This window comes from Meles meles, chromosome 1 (genome assembly GCF_922984935.1).
Source record: "Meles meles chromosome 1, mMelMel3.1 paternal haplotype, whole genome shotgun sequence".
Taxonomy (NCBI): Eukaryota; Metazoa; Chordata; class Mammalia; order Carnivora; family Mustelidae; genus Meles; species Meles meles.
This window is the reverse complement of record NC_060066.1, coordinates 181,691,026-181,711,800: the sequence shown is the minus strand read 5'-3', so window position 1 is coordinate 181,711,800 and position 20,775 is coordinate 181,691,026. Positions and strand designations below refer to the sequence as shown.

General features: G+C 38.7%; 1 protein-coding gene across 3 annotated transcripts in view; it reads right to left on the bottom strand.

Annotated features, from left to right (window-relative positions):
- Positions 1-20,775, bottom strand: part of EIF2B3 (eukaryotic translation initiation factor 2B subunit gamma) — a 129,985-nt gene that overhangs the window by 72,717 nt on the left and 36,493 nt on the right. For all 3 annotated transcript variants that reach the window (XM_045980712.1, XM_045980721.1, XM_045980703.1), the window contains exons 4-5: positions 18,652-18,811; positions 5,948-6,059 (exon numbers count right to left, since the gene is read on the bottom strand). In XM_045980712.1, coding sequence (XP_045836668.1) covers positions 5,948-6,059; positions 18,652-18,811 — 272 coding nt within the window. The remainder of the gene's footprint in view (positions 1-5,947; positions 6,060-18,651; positions 18,812-20,775) is intronic.

Genomic DNA, 20,775 nt, shown 5'->3' with positions numbered 1-20,775 from the left:
CTGTCCTCCATTGTTTTATAATTTCTAGTGCTGCTGTTAAAAGTTCAAAGCTGTTTTAGTTCCTTTATGTATGATATCTCCCCTTCCATCTAGAAGCTTCTTGGATCCTCTCTTTGACATCAGTGTTATAACCGTAAAATGTTCTCACATTTCACAATGACAACTTGGTATGTTTCTTTTCATGCATTCTGCAGGGCACTGTTTCCTTTCAGTCTAGAAACACAGCTCCTTTCATTCTGAGAAATGTTTTTTATATTTCTTCATTGATGCTATCTCCCCTCTCCATTTTCACTGCTCTCTTTTTCTGGAACTCCTAATATCAAATGTTGGACCTCCTAGGTTGCTCCTTTAGTTTTCTTATTATTTTTCATCAATCTGTTGTTTTATTTTGCTTTGTGAGACATTTTTCAAAAATTTTCCCAAAATTTTCAACCTTTCTATTGAGTTTTTTATTTTTACCATTAGCACTTTCTTGTTCTCTAAATGTTCCCCTTAAAAAAATTTTTTTTCGTATACTTGACCACAATGTAGTAATTCAACATCTCTATACCTTATGCTAGCTTCACCACCAGTGCAGCTACCAAAGAATGTTATTACAGTATCATTGGCTATATATTCCCTAAGCTGTACCCTTCATTGCCATGATTTATTCATTCCATAACTGGAAGCCTGTATCTCCCACTACCTATTTTGCTCAACCCTTCACTCTCCTTCCCTCTGGCAACCATCAGTTTGTTCCCTGTATTTATAGCTCTGATTCTGCTTTTTTGTTTTTTGTTTCATTTTTTAGATTCCATATGTAAGCAAAATATATGGCATTTGTCTTTCTCAGTCTGACTTACTTCACTTAGCATAAACCCTCTAGGTCCATTCATGGTGTTGCAAATGGCAAGATCTCACCTTTTTAATGGCTGCATAATATTCCTCTGTGTGTGTGTGTGTGTGTGTGTGTGTGTGTGTGTGTGTGCGTGTGCGTGTGCGCGTGCGCGTGCGCGCGCGCACACGCATACCACAACTTCTTTATACATTCATCTAGTGATGGACACCTAGGTTTCTTCCATATCTTGGCTATTGTAAATAATGCTGCAATAAACATAGGGGTGCATATGCCTTTTCAAATTAGTGTTTTCATTTTCTTTGGATAAATAGCAAATAGCAGAACTACTGGATCACATGGTATTTCTATTTTTAAGTTTTTGAGGAACCTCCATCCTGTTTTTCACAGTGGCTGTACCAATTTATATCCCCACCAACAGCACATGAGGGTTTCTTTTTCTCCACATCCTCACCAACACTTGTTGTTTCTTGTCTTTTTATTTTAGCCATTCTGCCAGGTATAAGGTGATAGCTCATTGTGGGTTTGCTTTTTTAAAAAAAGATTTATTTATTTGGGAGAGAGAGAGAGAGCATGAGTGGGAGGAGGGACAGATGGAGAGGGAGATGGACAAACAGACTCCCTACTAAATGGGAAGCTCGACATAGGCTTGATCCCAAGACCCTGAGATCAAGACCTGAGGTGAAGTCAGTCACTTAACTGACAGAGCCACCCAAGGTGCCTGCTCACTGTGGTTTTGATTTGCATTTCCCTGATGATGAGTGATGCTGAACATCTCTTTATGTGTCTGCTGGCTGTCTTCTTTGGAAATATGTCTATTCAGGTCTTCTGTTCACTTTTAAGTCAGAGTTTTGTTTTTTTGGTGTTGTCTAGTTCTTTTCAAAGATTTGTTTATTTGAGAGAGAGTGAGAGTAAGCACGTACACATGTTGGGTCAGGGGTAGAGGGAGAGAATCTCAAGCAGATTCCCTCCTGAGCATGGAGCCCAACATGGGGCTTGATCCCACGAAACATGAGATCACGACCTGAGCAGAAACCAAGAGTTGGATGCTTAACTGACTGAGCTACCCAGGGACCCCGGATAAGTTCTTTATATATATTTTGGATATTAACCTCCTATTGGATATATCGTTTGCAAATATCTTCTCCCATTCAGTGGGCTGCCTTTTTGTTTTGTTGATGGTTTTCTTTTCTGGGTAAAAGCTTTTTACTGCAATGTAGTTCCAATAGTTTATTTTTGTTCTTGTTTTCCTTGCCTTAGGAGACATATAGAAAAATGTTATGGTCAATGTCAGAGAAATTATTGCCTGTGTTCTCTTCTAGGACTTTCATATTTTCAGGTCTCACATTTAGTCTTTAATCCACTTTGAGTTTATTTTTGTGTATGTTGTTAGAAAGTGGTCCAGTTTCATTCTTTTGTATATAGCTGTCCAGTTTTCTCAGCACCATTTATCGAAGAGACCGTCTTTTCTATATTGTATATTCTTTGCTCCTTTGTCATAAGTTAATTGTCCATATAAATCATGGCTCTCTATTCTGTTCCACTGATGTCAATGTCTATTTCTGTGCCACAAAATCCTCCCTTTTTAATATAGCATTCTGCTTTTGGGTTCATGAATGCAGTATTCTCTCATCTCTCAATGAGGGCAAGGATTTTGGTGTGCTTTGTTTGCTGCTGTATTCCTATTTCCTAGGACAGTGATATTCAGATGCTCAATTATCAATGAATATTTCTGAGTAATATTACTTTTGAAGTTTTCTTCTCTCTGAACAATTTCTATTGGGTTTTCTGCTAACTTGGGTTTTTTTTCTGTTTGTTCCGGCCCCTACATCTTATAATCCCTGTTTCTTTTTTATCTAAATTTAAGAGTGGCAAATTAATATTTCACTGTGAACACCCAACATGTGGTGAGCTTTGTCAACTTTGAAATTCAAGGTAGGATGACCCAAGAAATGGGTTTTCTGGTGGGGATTCCCTGATGTCTATGTCTTTAGGTCTCCTCTTGGACTGTCTTTTACCACAGAGAAGAATCTTCTAACATCCTTGCTTGACAGATACAAGCTTGGCTGCTGGTATATAGAAGCTAAGTAGGAGACAGAAGCTAAAGACCTCAGGACATATGTTCACTTTTTTTTGGTATGGTACCCCCCATTTTTTGTATGGTACCTCTAACCTCATTCATGTCTAGTGCCCCAATCCAGAGATCTACTTTACCCTCTTCCAAGAATAAATCTTATGAGGTTTGGTGGGGAGGAAATCTGAGCATCTATCTACAGTTTGGACAAATTTTCAAGTAATCCAGTTTTTAGCTTCCCGTTTGGATATACTTGGTACTGCTAAATCTTGACTACTTAGAGTTTTGTAGGGTAAATCAGTCTGCAGTTCAGCTTCACCCTACTGCTGGCTTAGCATTCAGCTTTCTCGGGTACGGTCAACTGTCCTGTTTCCAAACTCTTGTTGTTGCCTTTTCGTTTTTAATCTTCTTTAGTCTTCTGGATTTATCCCTCTCTAAAATCTCCATATTGCTGTTTTAGTGGGATTTCAGAAGTCATCATATTTACTTAGCCTTTCTATCTTTATATTAAAAGCCTTAAACTAGTTTGCCAAGAAGGCCTTATATCTTTGAATACAGCCTTTGGCCACATGTTTAGCTCTCCTTTTCAGAGATATTGATTTATTGAGTCATCTTTGTCTTTTTTTTTTTTTTTAAGATTTTATTTGTTTATATGAGAGAGACAGCATGAGCAGGGGGAGGTACAGAGGGAAAAGCAGGCTCCCTGATGAGCAGGGAGCCTGATCTACCTGGGATCATAATCTGAGCCAAAAGCAGATGCTTAACAGACTGAGTCACCCAGGTGCCCCTATTCCTTTCTGTTTCTTGTCAGAATCTTGTTTCTTTCCTTGACCACCAGTGTTTAAGCTTTATTATATTTAATTATCTCACTCTTCCACGATTGAAATTTCTGCCAGTTTTATTTATTTGGTAAAAGGATTTTATTTATTTATTTGTCAGAGAGAAAGGGAGACAGCGTGAATGCACACGCACAGGAGTTGGGTGCGGGTGCAGCAGGCAGAGGGAGAAGGAGGCTTCCCGCTGAGTAAGGAGCCCAGTGTGGGACTCCTGAGATCATGATCTGAGCCAAAGGCAGACGCTTAACTGACTGAGCCGCCCAGACATCCCTTTTTGCCAGTTTTATATTAATTGAGATTTTCACATTTAATTAGGAACTAGTCAGTGGGAAGTTTGTGATGTAATCTGAAACAATAAATTTTAATCTGGAAGTGATATTATGCATGTGTTTTTCAAGCATTGTCTATTTGTTTAGAAATAATAATAACGTCTACTATTTTTTGACGACTTATTATGAAACAGATGTTAGGTTGTTTTACATAAATTTATTCCCCACGCAGCCCTATTATTATCAAACCCATTTTTATTCATGAGAAAACAAAGCCCCTAATACCGAACTCTAATCCATTGGGGTAATTGGGCTAGCTAAAGCTAGAATTAAATTTCACTTTCATTAAGTTATGTAATTTGAAATACGTCCCCTACCTCTGTTGTGCTAGATAGCAAAACAATAAGTAAGATACTTTTCTTTCCCAATTTACTCCTTTTACATTAGTTTCATCCAGGCTTCAAACATTTTTGTTTGTTTGTTTTATTTTTAAGCAGCAAAATGGGTTTAATCAAGAATTATAGGGGTGCCTGTGTGGCTCAGTTGGTTAAGCCTCTGCCTTCGGCTCAGGTCATGATCCCAGGGTCCTGGAATCAAGCCCCGCATCGGGCTCTCTGCTTGGCAGGGAGGCTGCTTCCTCTTCTCTCTGCCTGCCTCTCTGCCTACGTGTGATCTCTCTCTCTCTGTCAAATAAATAAATAAAATCTTAAAACATAAAATAGAATAACAGAGAACTGCAATCTGGGATAAAACCACAGACAAGTCGAACCCAGGCTCCAAACAGTTTTTAAACTTCCCTGTGTACTGGTATCAGACAGTACAGCTCTGAGTCTGGTGGCTTCTGATGAAAAAGTCCATACTGGGCAAGCACTCAATAAATGCTGATTAAGGAAGATGTGTGACTGGGTGGCCTATTTGTAGCCATTACGATGGCTACTATCAAAAAACAGAAAATAACAAGTGTTGACAAGGATGTAGAGAAACTAGAATGTTTGTGCACCGTTGGTGTGATTGTAAAACAGCACAGTCACTATAGAAAACAGTAGAGAGGTTTCTTCAAACATTAAAACTAGAACTGTCATAGAATCTAGCAATCCCACTTCTGGGTGTATATCCAGAAGAATCCAAAGCAGGATCTCAAAGGGATATGTGCACACCCATGTTCACTGCAGCATTATTCACAACAGCCAAGAAGTGGAAGTGACCCAAGTATCCGCTGACAGATGAATACATTTAAAAATAAAAAAATGTGGCATGTCCACACAACGGAATGAATATTATGTAGCCTTACAAAGGAAGGGATTCTGACACAAGCTACAACATGGAAGAACCCTGAGGATTTTATACTAAGTGAAATAAGCCAGTCAACAAAGGACAAATACTGCATAATTCTACTTATCTGAGGCATCTAACATAATCAAATTCATAGAAACAGAGAGTCGAATGGCGGTTACCAGGAGCTGGGGACAGGAAAAAGGGGAAGCTATTGTTCAACGGATGCAGAACTTCAGTTCTGCAAGATGAACAAGTTCTGGAGATCTGTTTTACAACTATGTGAATATGTTTAACTCTAGTGAACTGTACACTTAAAAGTGGTAAGATGGTAAATTTTATGTTGTGTGCTTACCACAATTAAAGAAAAGGAAGCTCCAGAACACTGTTAGAAAGACAGTCCTGTTCCCTCTTCTCCCCACAGCTGCTTTGCCCTACTGCTATGCAGGATTTGACTCTACCTTGGCAAAAAAGACACAGGGAAAAGCTAAGCTTGTGCATGAAGAAAAGCCTTCATCCCGTCTCATGGGAAAACAGTCACATACTTTTGTCAATTTCACATAGTATAATCTAGCTTTCATTCCCCCTTTCCCATCCACTGGGTGGTTTTATTTTGTTTTAAGACAAGGAGAACTGCCAGAAAGAAAACCCTAGGGCTTACTTGTGCAGGATGGATCCCTTAACGACCAGCTCTTCATCCAAGTCCGCTTCATTAGCCATGAAGAGCAGCCTCTTTCCTGTGCTGTCCACTCCGATGAAGTCACGTTGCTCCACTGGATCATACAAAAGAAGGGAAATCAAACAAAGCCATTTGCCCCTGCCTGCATGATGAAGTCGGGGGGACAGGGCACCTGCTCACAATTCTCTTGGAACTAAATACGGGATTGTCATACAGCACATACCAAGATGTTTAAAACATGGCAAGTCAAAATGTTTTTGTATTATTCTAAAGGATAGTGTTAGGTTAACTGGTGAAGTCTGAATAAGATCTGTAGATTAAAGTATTGTAGCAGTGTAGTTTTCTGTTTTAACAGACTGTCCTTTCTGGGTGGCAGTGAGGGGTGGGGGACAGGATATACACTGATGTATTTAAAGGCAAAGGGAATCATACCTGCAACTTATTCTCAAATAGCTGAGAAAAATAATAATAGTATATGTAATATACTGTTTATACATATTATATATTGAAAGTATATCACAAGGAAAGCGAATGATAGAACAAATGTTAACATTTGGGGAATCCGGGTAAAGGATATATAAGTTCTCTACTAGTCTTGTAATCATTCTGTAAATGTGAAATTATCCCCAAAACTAAGAGTTAAGGAGGTGGTAGGTATGTTCATTTGACTGTGGCAATCATTTCATAATCATGTCTACATATATCAAAACATCACTGTACACTTTAAATATACAGAATTTTTGTCAAAAATAAATAAAAATAAAAAATAAAAAGCCAAGGGGGGGTAGGGAGAGGGTGGTTGGGTTATGGACATTGGGGAGGGTATATGCTACAGTGAGTGTTGTGAAGTGTGTGAGCCTGATGATTCACAAACCTGTACCCCTGGGGCAAATAAGATATTATATGTTAATGGGGGCGCCTGGGTGGCTCAGTGGGTTAAGCCGCTGCCTTTGGCTCAGGTCATGATCTCAGGGTCCTGGGATCAAGCCCCGCATCGGGCTCTCTGCTCAGCAGGAAGCCTGCTTCCCTCTCTCTCTCTCTGCCTGCCTCTCTGCCTACTTGTGATCTCTCTCTGTGTGTCAAATAAATAATAAATAAAATCTTTAAAAAAAAAAAAAGATATTATATGTTAATGGAAAAAAAAAAAAGCCAAGTAAGTGGATGGTCCATAAACTCATTACATGGCACAGAAGGACAGTATAAAAAGGAATTCTTTCCCTGCAAATAACACCTGAGGTCTCCTCACTATTGAAGTGGGAATAACATTATTTAAGGACATGTACATTAATCAACATTAACCATATATCTATTATGCATTAGATTTTATGCTGTGTAAGAGAGCGCTGAAAGAAAACAAGGTGCCTATTTACTAACGTGGAGAGTTCTCTGGTAGATGGTGATGTTACAAGCTGTCGTATTATTGCTGTTTTCTGTGTTATATTTCTTTCCCCAACCAGATTATAAATTCTTCACAGGCAGGCTTATGATTCCTTTATATCTCCTGTAACATCTAGTATAGTGTCAGGCACTTAATAAAAACTACTAACAGTATCTATCTATATCTTACAAAAGCATTTTCACATAGAGGAAGCGTAGCATCATGATAAAGAAGAGCGCCTCTGAGGCCTAACCACCTGGGTATAAATCCCACTTACTAGCTGTATGTCTTTGATCAAGATACTTTTCTATCCCTCAGTTTCATCTGCAAAATGTATATCATAACAGTGTCTACCTCACACAGGCTTATTATGAGGACTAAATCAGTAAATATTTGCAAAGCTCTTATCACCTGTATAAGAGCTTAACTCAAACATTAAATGTTCATGTTTTAAAAAACTAAACAAAATGCATCCTCTCATTTGGTCCTCACAGCAATCAACTAAAGGAAAGATTTAATACCTCTTTGAAAAAGAAAAAAATAGTTGAGCTCTAGAAAAATAGTATTGCTTTTTTCTTCCTTTGTTTTTTTAAGCAGGCTCCACACACAGTGTAGATCCTAATGTGGGGCTTGAACTTATGACCCTGAGATCAAGAGCCTGACACTTAATCAACCAACCCACTCAGGAGGCTCTAGAACCTCTAGTATTTCTAAAGATGAATTTGTCTGCCTCCTACTGACAGACAACAGTTACTACATAACTGAACATGCTTCATTGTTGGCAACAACTGCCTGTATAACTAGAACCAAATGAATTACTCAAGTGTATAATGTGTTTAGCCCAGGTGCTTGAAAGTATTCTCTCCTTCAGATGGTTTCTGGTCATCTATTCATCTGTAGCATCTGAATCTAAATAGGGAAAAACTATCATAAAAAGTTATATGTTGGGGGGTGCCTGGGTGGCTCAGTGGGTTAAAGCCTCTGCTTTCGGCTCAGGTCATGATCCCAGGGTCCTGGGATCCAGCCCCACATTGGGCTTTCTGCTCAGCAGGGAGCTTGCTTCCTCCCCTCTTTCTGCCTGCCTCTCTGCCTCCTTGTGATCTCTGTCTGTCAAATAAATACATATAATCTTAAAAAAAAAAAAAAAGTTATATGTTGGGGTGCATGGCTGGCTCATCTGAAGAGTATGTGACTCTTGATCTCACAGCCATGAATTTGAGCCCCACACTAGGTGTAGAGATTACTGAAATAAATAAATAAACTAAAAAAAAAAACCAAGTTATATGTTGGGTTTTTTGCCCCCAATAACCAAAATTAGTGAAATCCAAAGAAGGAAGGGTAAATAATACCAATTTGAAGATAAGTTTTACAGGGAAATTTCAGTCAAAGTGAATTTTGCAGAGAATTTCAAATACCACACAGTAGATATGACATATACTAATTCATCCATTACAAGGAAACTTGAGAATATAACAGTCTGCAACAGTCTGATTATGAGCCAATATTTTAAAAAGAAACACAGAGATGTTATTTTTGGATATAATTTGGAGTGCTTACTCTATCCAAGTCCTTCAGCCTACAAAACCTTGAATTACTGAATGTCCTGGGAGCAGTGATTTCCAAGTCCATGTTTCAGCTATGTGCTCTTTACTCACATTCCTCACTCTCAGGGTCCCCTCCCTATGTTTGCTTCCTTGTAGCTACCATAGTAACTGGGACCTACGAATATGCTACAAATTATAGGAACCTGGGAAAGATTTCTTTCTGTTCTAACAATGTAAATTCTACTTTGGGAGGAGAGCAAGTAATATCAGAATGTCTATCGTAAGAAGACTACAAAAATGAGATTAAGAAAACAGTTAAAACTATGAATTTCCATTAAAAAAATTCTGTCAACTACTCATAATTTTTTTCTAGTTGATTTTTACTAGTCTGCCTGACCTTTTTGTTTCCTCTACAGTCATTTACTTATCCATTCATTCATTCAACTAATAAATGTACTTGTGCACCTCCCCTATGATAGGCATTATGTTTATAGTAGGGAATTTCATTTCCTCATTTTATAAGGCTAGCAGGATCCTGATGCCAAGACCAGATAAAAATATTATGAGAAAGGAAAATTACAGGCATATTAATTTATTACATAAGTACAAGGATTCTAAACAAAATATAGCAAATCAAAACTAAAAATGTATATAATAGCCCTTTTGCCTCATTGCAGCTGAGAGAGCAGGATGGGTTACCAGCAGCTGTATGGGAGCCATCTGAGAAAATTTGGTCAGGGTTCTTGTTCTTTTTTTTTTTTTTTTTTAAAGACTTTTATTTATTTGACAGACAGAGATCACAAGTAGGCAGAGAGGCAGGCAGAGAGAGAGAGAGGGGAGGAAGCAGGCTCCCCGCTGAGCAGAGAGCCCGATGCGGGGCTCAATCCCAGGACTCTGGGATCATGACCTGAGCCGAAGGCAGAGGCTTTAACCCACTGAGCCACCCAGGCGCCCCAGGGTTCTTGTTCTTGCCATGGCTGCTCAAACCAGCATGGTCTCATCCTGAAATCTGACCTCAACATGTTGGCAGTGTTTCTGTAAGAACATGAAGGATACAGGCTTCATTAAGTTGGATTTAGTGAACTTCCTTGAATAGGTCACCAAGATACCTACCTTAACTGTAGATCTCCTAGATACCTCCCTTAATGCCAACTCATTGTACATAAAGTAAAAATACTCCAATTATGGAAAACAATGTATACAGTAGATTTATTTTTTTAAAGATTTTATTTATTGGGGCACCCAGGGTCCTGGGATCGAGCCCCGCATCTGGCTCTCTGCTCTGCAGGGAGCCTGCTTCCCCCTCTCTCTCTGCTTGTCTCTCTGCCTGCCTCTCTGCCTACTTGTGATCTCTCTCTCTCTCTCTGTCAAGTAAATAATCCCATGGACCCTGGGATCATGACTTCAGCTGAAGGCAGAGGCTTTAACCCACTGAACCACCCTGGCGCCCCTATATAGTAGATTTAAAAGGCTTACAAATTTGTTGTTCTTCCCTTCAAGAGGTAAGGTCTGGAATGTAAAATGGTATAGCTACAATATAAAATAGTTCCTCAACAAATTAAAAATAGAGGGGTGCCTGGGTGCTCAGTTGGTTGCATCTGCCCTTGGCTCAGGTCATGATCCCAGGGTCCTGGGATCAAGCCCTGCACTGGGCTCCCAGCTCAGCGGAGAGTGTGCTTCTCCCTCTCCCACTCCCCCTGCTTGTGCTTGCTTGCTCTGTCAAATAAATAAATGAAATCTTTAAAACAAACAAACAAACAAACAAAAAAACCAGAATTACCACATGATTCAGCAATTCTATTTCTGGATATACCACCCCAAAAAATGAGAGGCAGGGTTTCACAGAGACATGTGTACACCCCTGTTCATAACAGCATTATTCACAATAGTTGAAATGTGAAAGCAACCCAAGTGTCCACTGATGGAGTAATGGATAAGCAAAATGTAATATATACATACAAGAAAATATAACTCAGCCTTAAAAATGAAGGAAATTCTGCAATATGTTAAGCACAGATCAACGTCAGAGGCATTACACTATGAAATAAGCCAGTGACAGAAAGACAAATACTGTATGATTCCACTTACATATGGTACTTCAAGTAGTCAAAATCATAGAGACAGAAAGTATCATGCTGGCTTCGGGGGTCTCGGGGGAGGAGGAAATGAGGAGTTACTGAGTTCCAGTTTCACAAGATGAAAAGAGTTATGGAGATGGATGGTGGTAATGGTTGCACAGCATTATAACTGTATTTAACACCAATGAACTGTACACTTGAAAAAAAGATGGTAAATTTTACATGTATTTTATCACCATAAAAAACAAAACAAAACAAAAAAAAAACTGAAGGAAAAAAAAGTGCTCATAGGAGGGGAAAAAAAAAAAGAGGTTAAGGTCTAGTTCCCCATCCCTTATATCCAGTCTGGCCTAGCCACTAGCTTTAAAGATGCAATGAAAGTGATACAGTCTGAGTTCCAAGCTTAGATCCAAGAGAACTTGTTTGTAGTTTCCTCTCTTACTCTTTTAGAACCTGCTGCTGCCATGTGAACAAGCTTGGGCCTCCAGTATGGTAACATCCTAGATGGAAAGAGAAACCGAACTGTCACAGCTGAGGGCCTAGACATATCAGTGAGCCCCACTGTGGTAGGTCATCTCTAAGAATGCTAATTGCCTCTTGGTAGTCACACCCTTCTGTATCCCCCTCCACCCTGAATATGGGCTGGCCCAGCAGCTTGCTTCCAACCAACAGAATGTGACAAAGGTGATACTATTTTTGTGATTCAGTCACATAACTTTGTAACTTCTGTCTTGCTAGAAGGTTCTCTCCCTTGCTGGCTTTGGTGACGCAAGTTGTTCTGCTGAAGAGGCCCAAGTGATAAGGAAATGAGGGCAGCCTCTGGCCAACATCCAGTTAGAAACTGAGGCTCTCAGTCCAACAGTCCTCAGGGAACTAAATTTTTGCCAATAAACAAGTGAGCTCAGAAGCAAATCCTTTCCTAGCTGAGCCTTCAGATGAAACCTCAACCCTAAATGACACATTGATTTCAGGCTTGTAAAAGACTCTGAGTCAGAGGGCCCACCTAAGTAATGCCTGGATTCCTGACCCACAGTATTGTTTTAAGATGTTAAGTTTGTGGTAATTTGTTATGCAACAAGAGATAATTTACACAACAGATAATATATACTAGCTGATAATCACTTGAACAGAAATGAGCCAACTCAGTTACAACAGGCCAAACTGCCAACCTAAAGAATCATGAAGCAGCAGAAGATTACACAAATCATGCTTTTTTGCAGGTTTTAACTTTACATTTCTAAAAATTCAATTTATTCTACTATTTTTTTTTAAATTTATTTATGAGAGAGAGAGAGAGCATGCCTAAGTGGGGGAGGGGCAAAGGGAGAAACAGGCTCCCCACAGAGCAGGGAACCTGATGTAGGGCTTAATTCTGGAACCCCAAATCATGATCTAAGCCGAAGGCAGACACTTAACTAACTGAGCCACCGAGGCGCTCCTAAAAAATTCAATTTGTTTAAACTAAAGCAAAATAAAACAAAAGCAGTTTACCCATTTCTCCTATCTCCCACTCCCCATCTCTGAAAACCACCAATCTATTCTCTGTATCTATGAGCTTAGTTTGTTTTCTTTAAAGGTTTTTTTTTTTTTTAATTTTTAGATTTTATTTATTTATTTGTCAGAGAGAGAGAGCCAGTGCACAAGCAGGGGGAGTGGCAGGCAGAGGGAGAAGCAGACTCCCCGCTGAGCAAGGAGCCCAGTGCAGGACTTGATCCCAGGATCCTGGGATCATGACCTGAGCTAAAGGCAGACGCTTAACCGACTGAGCCATCCAGGTGGCCCTCTATGAGCTTAGTTTAAATTTTTTTTTTCGATTCCACATATAAAAGAGATTATATGGTATCTGTCTTTCTGTCTGACTTATTTCACTTAGCATAATATCCTTGAGGTCCATCCATGTTATTGCAAATGGCAAGATTTCATTCTTTTTTTGTGGCTGAATAATCTTCCACTGTGTATAGATACCACAATTTCTTTATCCATTCACTTAGGTTGTTTCCATATTTTGGTCACTATAAATAAAGCTGCAAGGAACAAGGGGTTGCATATATCTTTTTGAATTAGTGTTCTCATTTTCTTTGGAGAAATACTCAGTAGTAGAATTATTGGATCATATGGTAATTCTTTTTTTAATTTTTTAAGGAACTTCCATACCCTTTTCCAAAGTGGCTGCACCAATTTACATTCCCACCAATAGTATGTGAGAGTTCCCTTTTCCATGTATCCTCACCAACACTTGTTATTTCTAATCTTTTCAATAACACTTTTTTTTTTTTTTTTTTAATGTAGGCTCCATGCTCAGTGTGGAGCCCAATATGGGGCTTGAACTCACGACCCTGAGATTTGAGACTTGAACTAAGATCAAGAGTAAGACACTGGGGTGCCTGGGTGGATCAGTCCCTTAAGCATCTGCCTTTTGCTCAGGTCATGATTCCAGGGTTTTGGGATCAAGCCCTGCGTCAGGTTCCCTGGTCAGTGGGGAGTCTGCTTCTCCTTCTGACACACCCCTCTGTTGTGTTTTCTCTCTCACTCTCAAATAAGTAAATAAAATCTTAAAACAAAGAGGGATAACAACGATTTGGGGAACGGGGGTGGAAATCACGTGAGTAAAAGTTATTTTAAAGTTTGAGTTTGCTGGTGGGTTAAAAAGAAAAAAGATATTAATTTGAGAAAATTTTCAGAACTGAAGACTTTTCAGATCAAAAGGCCCATTACCATCCAACACAGGGGATGATATCACACTGTACTGAAAACAATCAGGGTGAAACTTAGTAACTTTGTAAATAGAAAGATCTTAGAAGCTTCCCAAAAGGGGAGGAAAAGTTTTCATGAAGAGAATGAAGAATCAGAATTGTGTTAGACTTAACAGAAATCTAGAAGACAGTGAGATAACACCTTCAACATTTTGAGGGGACACGATTTCTCTTTTTTTTTTTTTTTTTTTCGAAGATTTTATTTATTTATTTGAGAGAGAGAAAGAGTGAGTAAGAGAGAAAACACGAGCTGGGGGAGAGGCAGAGGGAGCAGTAAACTCCCTGCTGACCCGGAAGCCCAATGCAGGGCTCAGTCCCTGGACTCCAGGATCATGATGTGAGCCAAAGGCAGACACTTAACTGACTGAGCCACTCAGGCACCCCAAAGGGACATAATTTCCACTAGAAGATTATACCTAGCCAAAATATCAAACAACCACTGGGACAGAATAAAGACATGCAAAAGCTAAAAAAATTTATTTTTCACGAACCTATCTGAGAAGGCTACCAGTATGTTCCACAAAAAAGTGAGTATAAACTAAGAGGAAAATTATGAGATTGAAGTGTGAACCTAAAATGACAGTTCTACAGAAGAGCTACTAATCCAGAAAAGTTCTAAGAGAGATGTCTTCAAGAGTTTGAAACTGAGAGAACACTTAAAGTGTTAGGAAATAATGAGAAGAAATTCACACCAGTGGGGCTAAGGTTGAATTAGTAATAAATACATAGAAAATTAAGCAAATGAAAAAAACAAGACAATTTTTAGGAAAATAAAAGGAGAAAAGAGAAAAGTAATCTTGTACAAGATTCAGCTGTGAATACCATTTATTTTAATTTTTTAAAAGATTTTATGTATTTGAGAGAGAAAGGGAGCATGAACGGTGGGGAGGAACAGAGGAAGAGGGAAAAGGAGGCTCTCCACTGAATAGGGAGTCCAGTACCCGGCTCGATCCCAGGACTCGGGGATCATGACCTGAGCCAAAGGCAGACACTTAACCGACTGAGCCACCTAGTCACCCCTTGTGAATAACATTTAAACAGTTATAGTGGTGTAAACATTAAATATATGTTAATAAACACGGCAATAAATGGGGAAACTGGGAGTTTGCATGTGTGTGGTGGGGCTAGAGGATGTGGTAAAACAGAACTAAATCTTTAAATTTCTATAGTAGGAAGTAAGTAAATAATTCCTAAAACTAAAAATACCAAGACATAGCAAACAAAAGCATGTCCTTTGAAGATATGGAGTTAAATGTGAAAAAAAAAATTAGCTAAATATGTTGAAAGTGTCTGCCTTTGAGTAAAATGAGGATAGACACAGTGAAGCACGGCTATTTCTTATAACCTGGATAATTCCATCACTCTTTAAATTACGAACATATAAAACTTTGATGAAAATAAAAACTAAATTCAAAAAGGAAATTTAAAAAAAAGCTCAGGTTATGGAGTCAGAAAGTGCAGGTTCAAGTTCTGATTCTACCACTTACCAATGATTTGATATTGAGCAACTATCTACAAAATGCTAGTATGCCATAAGTGGATATAAAACTTGGTAAATAACAAAACTACATAGCCCCATTCACTGGATTTTATTTTATTTCATAATTATTCTTTTTTTTAGTTTCATGTTCTTATTTACATTCCAGTTAGTGGGGTGTCAGGGTGGCCCAGTCATGATCTCTGGGTCCTGGGATTGGCTGTGTTGGGCTCCCTGCTCAGCAGGGATTCTGACTCTCCCTCTCCCCCTGCCTCCTCTCCCCTGTTCATGCTCTCTGTCTCTCTCTCAAATAAATAAAATCTTTAAGGAAAAAAAAAATTCCAGTTAGTTAATATATAGTGTAATATTAATGAGTTCCAGTCCATTCACTAGGTTTTATTTTGAGAGCAAATCTTGATTATTTTTGTTTCCCATATAAGGCTTAGCATAAACTTTATATATAGTATGTTCTAAATTCAATGACTACATCAAAATTCAATGCATTTGTAAGTCAGGGATCTGATCTCATACCAACTACCCTGTCTGCATATCAGTACATTGTTCTCTTTTTTAAATACTGTGCCTTTAAATATATTTCCCTGTAACTAGGACATTAAACTGCTCTCTGTATTTTGCATATGCTATTACTGTACTCCTCACACTGTGACTTATAAATTCTAGCATATTTGAATCACTTCTATAGGCTATTTCCTCAATCACAAGAATTTCGGTTTTGAGTATGCCGGGATTTCAAGTCACTTCTGTTAAATATAATTAGGAAAAAAGGGGTGGTGGTGGTGGTTGGGATTTTTCAAAAGAGATAAAACAGAAACCCAAGCAGGAGAAGTTTTCTCGCAATACAGCTCTGAGAAATAAAGAAAGCTGAACCAAAAAAAATACAGGCTCAGAATGCCTGCCAGCATTTGTTAGTGTGCAGGGAGCCACGCTGATTGAGTGGTGAGTGTGATTCTGAACCACACTGATATTTACTGAATCTAGCCTAGACCAAGGCTATCTAACTCTGAGAACTGGAGAGGAGTTTGAGAAATACTACAGTGAACTGGATGGGCTAAATAAAAACTGAATCTACTTTATCTTACCTGGGCAGGGGATAGTAAGAGTTGCCTTTATAGGCAGGTTCCTCAACCATTCAGTAATATGGACTGACTTCTTACCATGGGCCATAACTGAGCCAAATGCTGGATAAAATGAACAAAACAGAATATGATGATCCCAGCTCTCAAAGAGCTGATAGCCAAGTAGAGGAGAGAGTAAATCAGAGAGCAGTGCCACCGTATGTAGGCAAATAAGGGGGTATAACTGCATATGAGAGGGTCAAGGAAGGCTCTTCTCAGAAAAGAACTTGAAGGGCGAGTTAAATTTAGAGCACATGTGTCATAGGGAGTGGGATGGAGAGCATTAAAAGCCTGGAGGGGGTGGGGTGGGGGGAAAGCAGTACAAAAAATCCAAACATGAATTTTTTCCTGCCTTCCTCAGAACAGACATCTACAAATCTGAGACAGAAGTAGCAAGGCGGTGAAAGATGACTCCTGAAACGTGTAGCCGATAGCCATTCTCCTGTAAGTCTGTTAAGAACACCACTGCGAAACTTGGACACAGGAGATCTGCTCTATTAAACAATATCTGGGAAAGAGGGGACTGCTAGTTGTTCTGGCATATAACAGCAGCCAAGAGCAGACCAAATAGACAATCTGAGAAATTTAGGATTCCTTAATGAAAAAAATGCTTATCATTGAAATGCATAGCATTCCATGGGAGGAATTTATTAATTATGATTATTATTTTTAAAATAGTTTATTTATTTATTTGACAGAGCGATATCGAGAGAGGGAATACAAGCAGGGTGAGTGGAAGAGGGAGAAGCAGGCTCCCAGCTGAGCAGGGAGCCCCATGCAGGGCTTGATCCCAGGATGCTGGGATCATGGCTCAAGCCAAATGCAGACGCTTACCAACTGAGTCATCCAGGCGCCCCCCAAGGGAAGAATTCAAAACTCAGTTATCTAGTGGTGTCTGAGTAGCTCAGTTGGTTAAGTGTCTGAGTCTTGATTTTGGCTCAGGTCATGATCTCAGGATTGTGAGATCAAGCCCCACATTAGGCTCCAGTCTGGGCGCAGCGCCTGCTTAAGATTCTCTCTCTCTCTCTCCCTCTCCTGTCCCCCAACCAGACCCCCCCCACCCCGTGCATCCCGATGTCTCTCTTAAGAAAATAAAAGCAAAAAACCTCCCTCAGTTATCAGGGTGAAACTTAACCTTCAAATATAACAAAATACAGATATTGAGAAATTCAAAATTTCATGTGAAGTATGAAAATCTTTCAATAACACAAACCTGATTAGGGCATTCTCTTGTTTAAAATTTCTCAACAACTCCCCACTGTTTTGAGGATCAAGTTCAAATGCTTTAGTTTGTTCCCTGTATCCTCTCCAGTCCCATTCCCTGTTCCCTGTCCTCCATACTCACACTCCAGCTCAAGAGCAGGTTACCTATATACGTCATACCTTTTCAAAGAAGAGAGAAAAGCCAGCTTATGCAAACTTTCACTTGCCAAGCATCAAAACAGTTTTGGTTTTTTTTTTTTTTCATCTAAACAGTTTTAAATGGATGGGTAGACAGATACTACTTACAGCTAATTTAAAATTACACTTATAATGATACTTAAGAGATAATAGCTAATATGAAATGTACTAAAAAACTCAAATACCTAAGAAGAGTAACTCTAATAAGGTATTTGATTTTTTAATTTAAGTAGAAGAGTATGAAAAAAAGAAACAAGAAATGCATATTTATAAAATATATGCTTTGTTTATAAGGTCGAAAGGCTGAATACAGGGAACTGTGAATAAGCAAACCAGACCTCACGAAAGTAGAAACTACATCAAGAACAAAAGGATTACTCAACATGAGGATCAGAGATAGTGATAAGGTAGAAAGAGGACCCAACAATTAAACCACACTGGTGATCACTTGAACACAAAAAGCAATTTAGAAAGTTTTAATGCTACAATCCAAAATTATAAATTAACTAAATGACCTAAGGAGGGGTGGGAGGTTGGGGGAACAGGTGGTGGGTAATAGGGAGGGCACGTTTTGCATGGAGCACTGGGTGTTGTGCAAAAACAATGAATACTGTTATGCTGAAAAAAATAAATAAAATGGGAAAAAAAAAAACCCTAAAAATATTTATCTAGATCACTCAAATCCTAGGAATGAAAGCTTTGGTGTCTCTACCAAAACCAGTGAGATGCTAGTAAACCATACACAGCTTCTAATAAGTGTAACAGAATACATCAATAAATAATAATGACAGGACAATGGTTTACTGGGTTAGAAACAGTCACTTCTCAGTAAATGTTTCCTAAGTGAAAGCATGAATCATAATAATAGTAGTTGTTATTATTATAAAAACCCAACATACAAATAAGTCAAACTCCTTACCTGGTTTTTTCCCCCTCTTTTGACCAGGAATTTGTTCTAAGCCATCTTGGCCTTTTCTCATTAACATGGCGAGTGAGGCATCATGAGCTCTGAACAGGTCCACAACTTCATGTAAGGCAACATCTGTGATCAGGTCACAGCTCAGGACTAGTACATCTGTCTGTCAAATGGAGAAGGGGAAAGTCAATATCACAAAAGACAACAGATCGCACACATCACCACAGGATAAACTTATGATGGCTTGGCAGCACACACAGACTGAACACTTGTTTTCAAACCTTTTTTATAGCAGCAGAATAAGTAAAATAAATAGGGTTGCTCTAACTAAACTGTGCCGGGGTAGGTCTGGAATACCTACCTCCCTGTGTGTGTGCCTTATTGCTGCCCAATCTGAGGCACCACTGGAATCCTGGGCTCTAAGGGACAGAGTCTGGAAACTACCACACTGTCTATTTCCATGACTGTGGAATTAATGATCTTAAATGTACACATCTCTTTACAGTTTGAAAAGTATTTTCATATAATCTGATGATTCCATTTGGTTAGGAAGTCCTATAAAGCAGTCACTTGGCTACAGTACTAGAAAGTAAAAGGATGAATATAATATAATGCCCATCTCTCAGGAGACCAATCTAATTCGTAAACAATTACTATACAATATCAAGTATGTATAAAAGCACTCATGTAATTTGTATACCGACACCATGGGGTGGGATTGTTACTGTTACTTGTTCCCATTTTTATGGATAAGAAATATAAGGCTTAACTACTACAGTGTCTGGTAAGTAACACACATTTAGTAACTATTTGATGAATGAATGAATATATCAAAGAAGTAAAAAAAAATGTTACATTTCTACTAATTCAGATTAATTACAATAATAACTAATAATAGTAATTAACGTTTATCAAATGGCCAGGAACTGTGATAACACTTTGCACGCATTCCCAATCTTTAGAAAGTTATGCCATAAGCACTATTATTATTTGTACTTTACAGACAAACAAGTTTAGAGTAGTTAGGTAGCTAACCAAGATCTAACACTCTGTAAGACTATTCATATAAATAAATAATCTTTACTAGTGAATAGTGTTTAAAGAAATACAGCTTTGCTAGTTTGAAGACCCATATAAGGGAGTTTCTAGCATACAGCATTAGGTACCAAAAGCATCTGAATGTAGGTCTTAGATACTTCTAAATTTTGGTCTGTCTAGTGCCCGATACTATGGGCACTAGCTATCAACTGGAATATCATAGTTTAAGAGTAATCTTGATAAACTAAAAAAGTATCAATAAGAAGATGATTGAGAAAGGGCTGGAAACATGATAGCTTAAAGAAGAGAAGTTGTTTAGTAGGGAAAAGATTGTGTGGGGGAAACAGTGGGCAGGACAGGGATTATGGGGTGGGGTTAAGGAAGAGATAATAGCACTCTTTAAATACTTGGCAGTCTTTTTTTTTTTTTTTTTAAGATTTTATTTATTTATTTGACAGAGAGAGAAATCACAAGTAGGCAGAGAGGCAGGCAGAGAGAGAGGAGTAAGCAGGCTCCCTGCAGGGCAGAGAGCCCGATGCGGGGCTCAATCCCAGGACCCTGAGATCATGACCTGAGCCGAAGGCAGTGGCTTAATCCACTGAGCCACCCAGGCGCCCCAATACTTGGCAGTCTTAAGGAAGAAAAAAATTTTACCTGAATAGCCCAAGACCAAACTATCAGCAGATAGGTAAAATAGGAAGGAAAGTTTTTGGTTTCCATATTAACTTATATCTGTCAATCAGAGCTAGCCAAATGAGAAACCAAAAAATGAGTTTCCCATCATAAGAAGTGCTCAGGCAAAAACTGGATTACCACTTGCAACAATTTATTTACCTAACATTTGCTGAGCATTAATTCTATGCTCAGCTGGGCCCTACTCTGAAATATAGAGGGAACTTAGACTAGAAAGTGTTAATAAAATGGGAGTGGCTAAGAAAGGCTACTTAATATTTTTTAAACAAATGTCTACCTACACATTCTGCTATTACAGAATTTCATCATAAATGCAGAAAACAGATTTGCCAAAACAATATATTGAAAAACAAATCCCTTACATTGCAATTGAAACTGACTACACAGTTTCTCAAT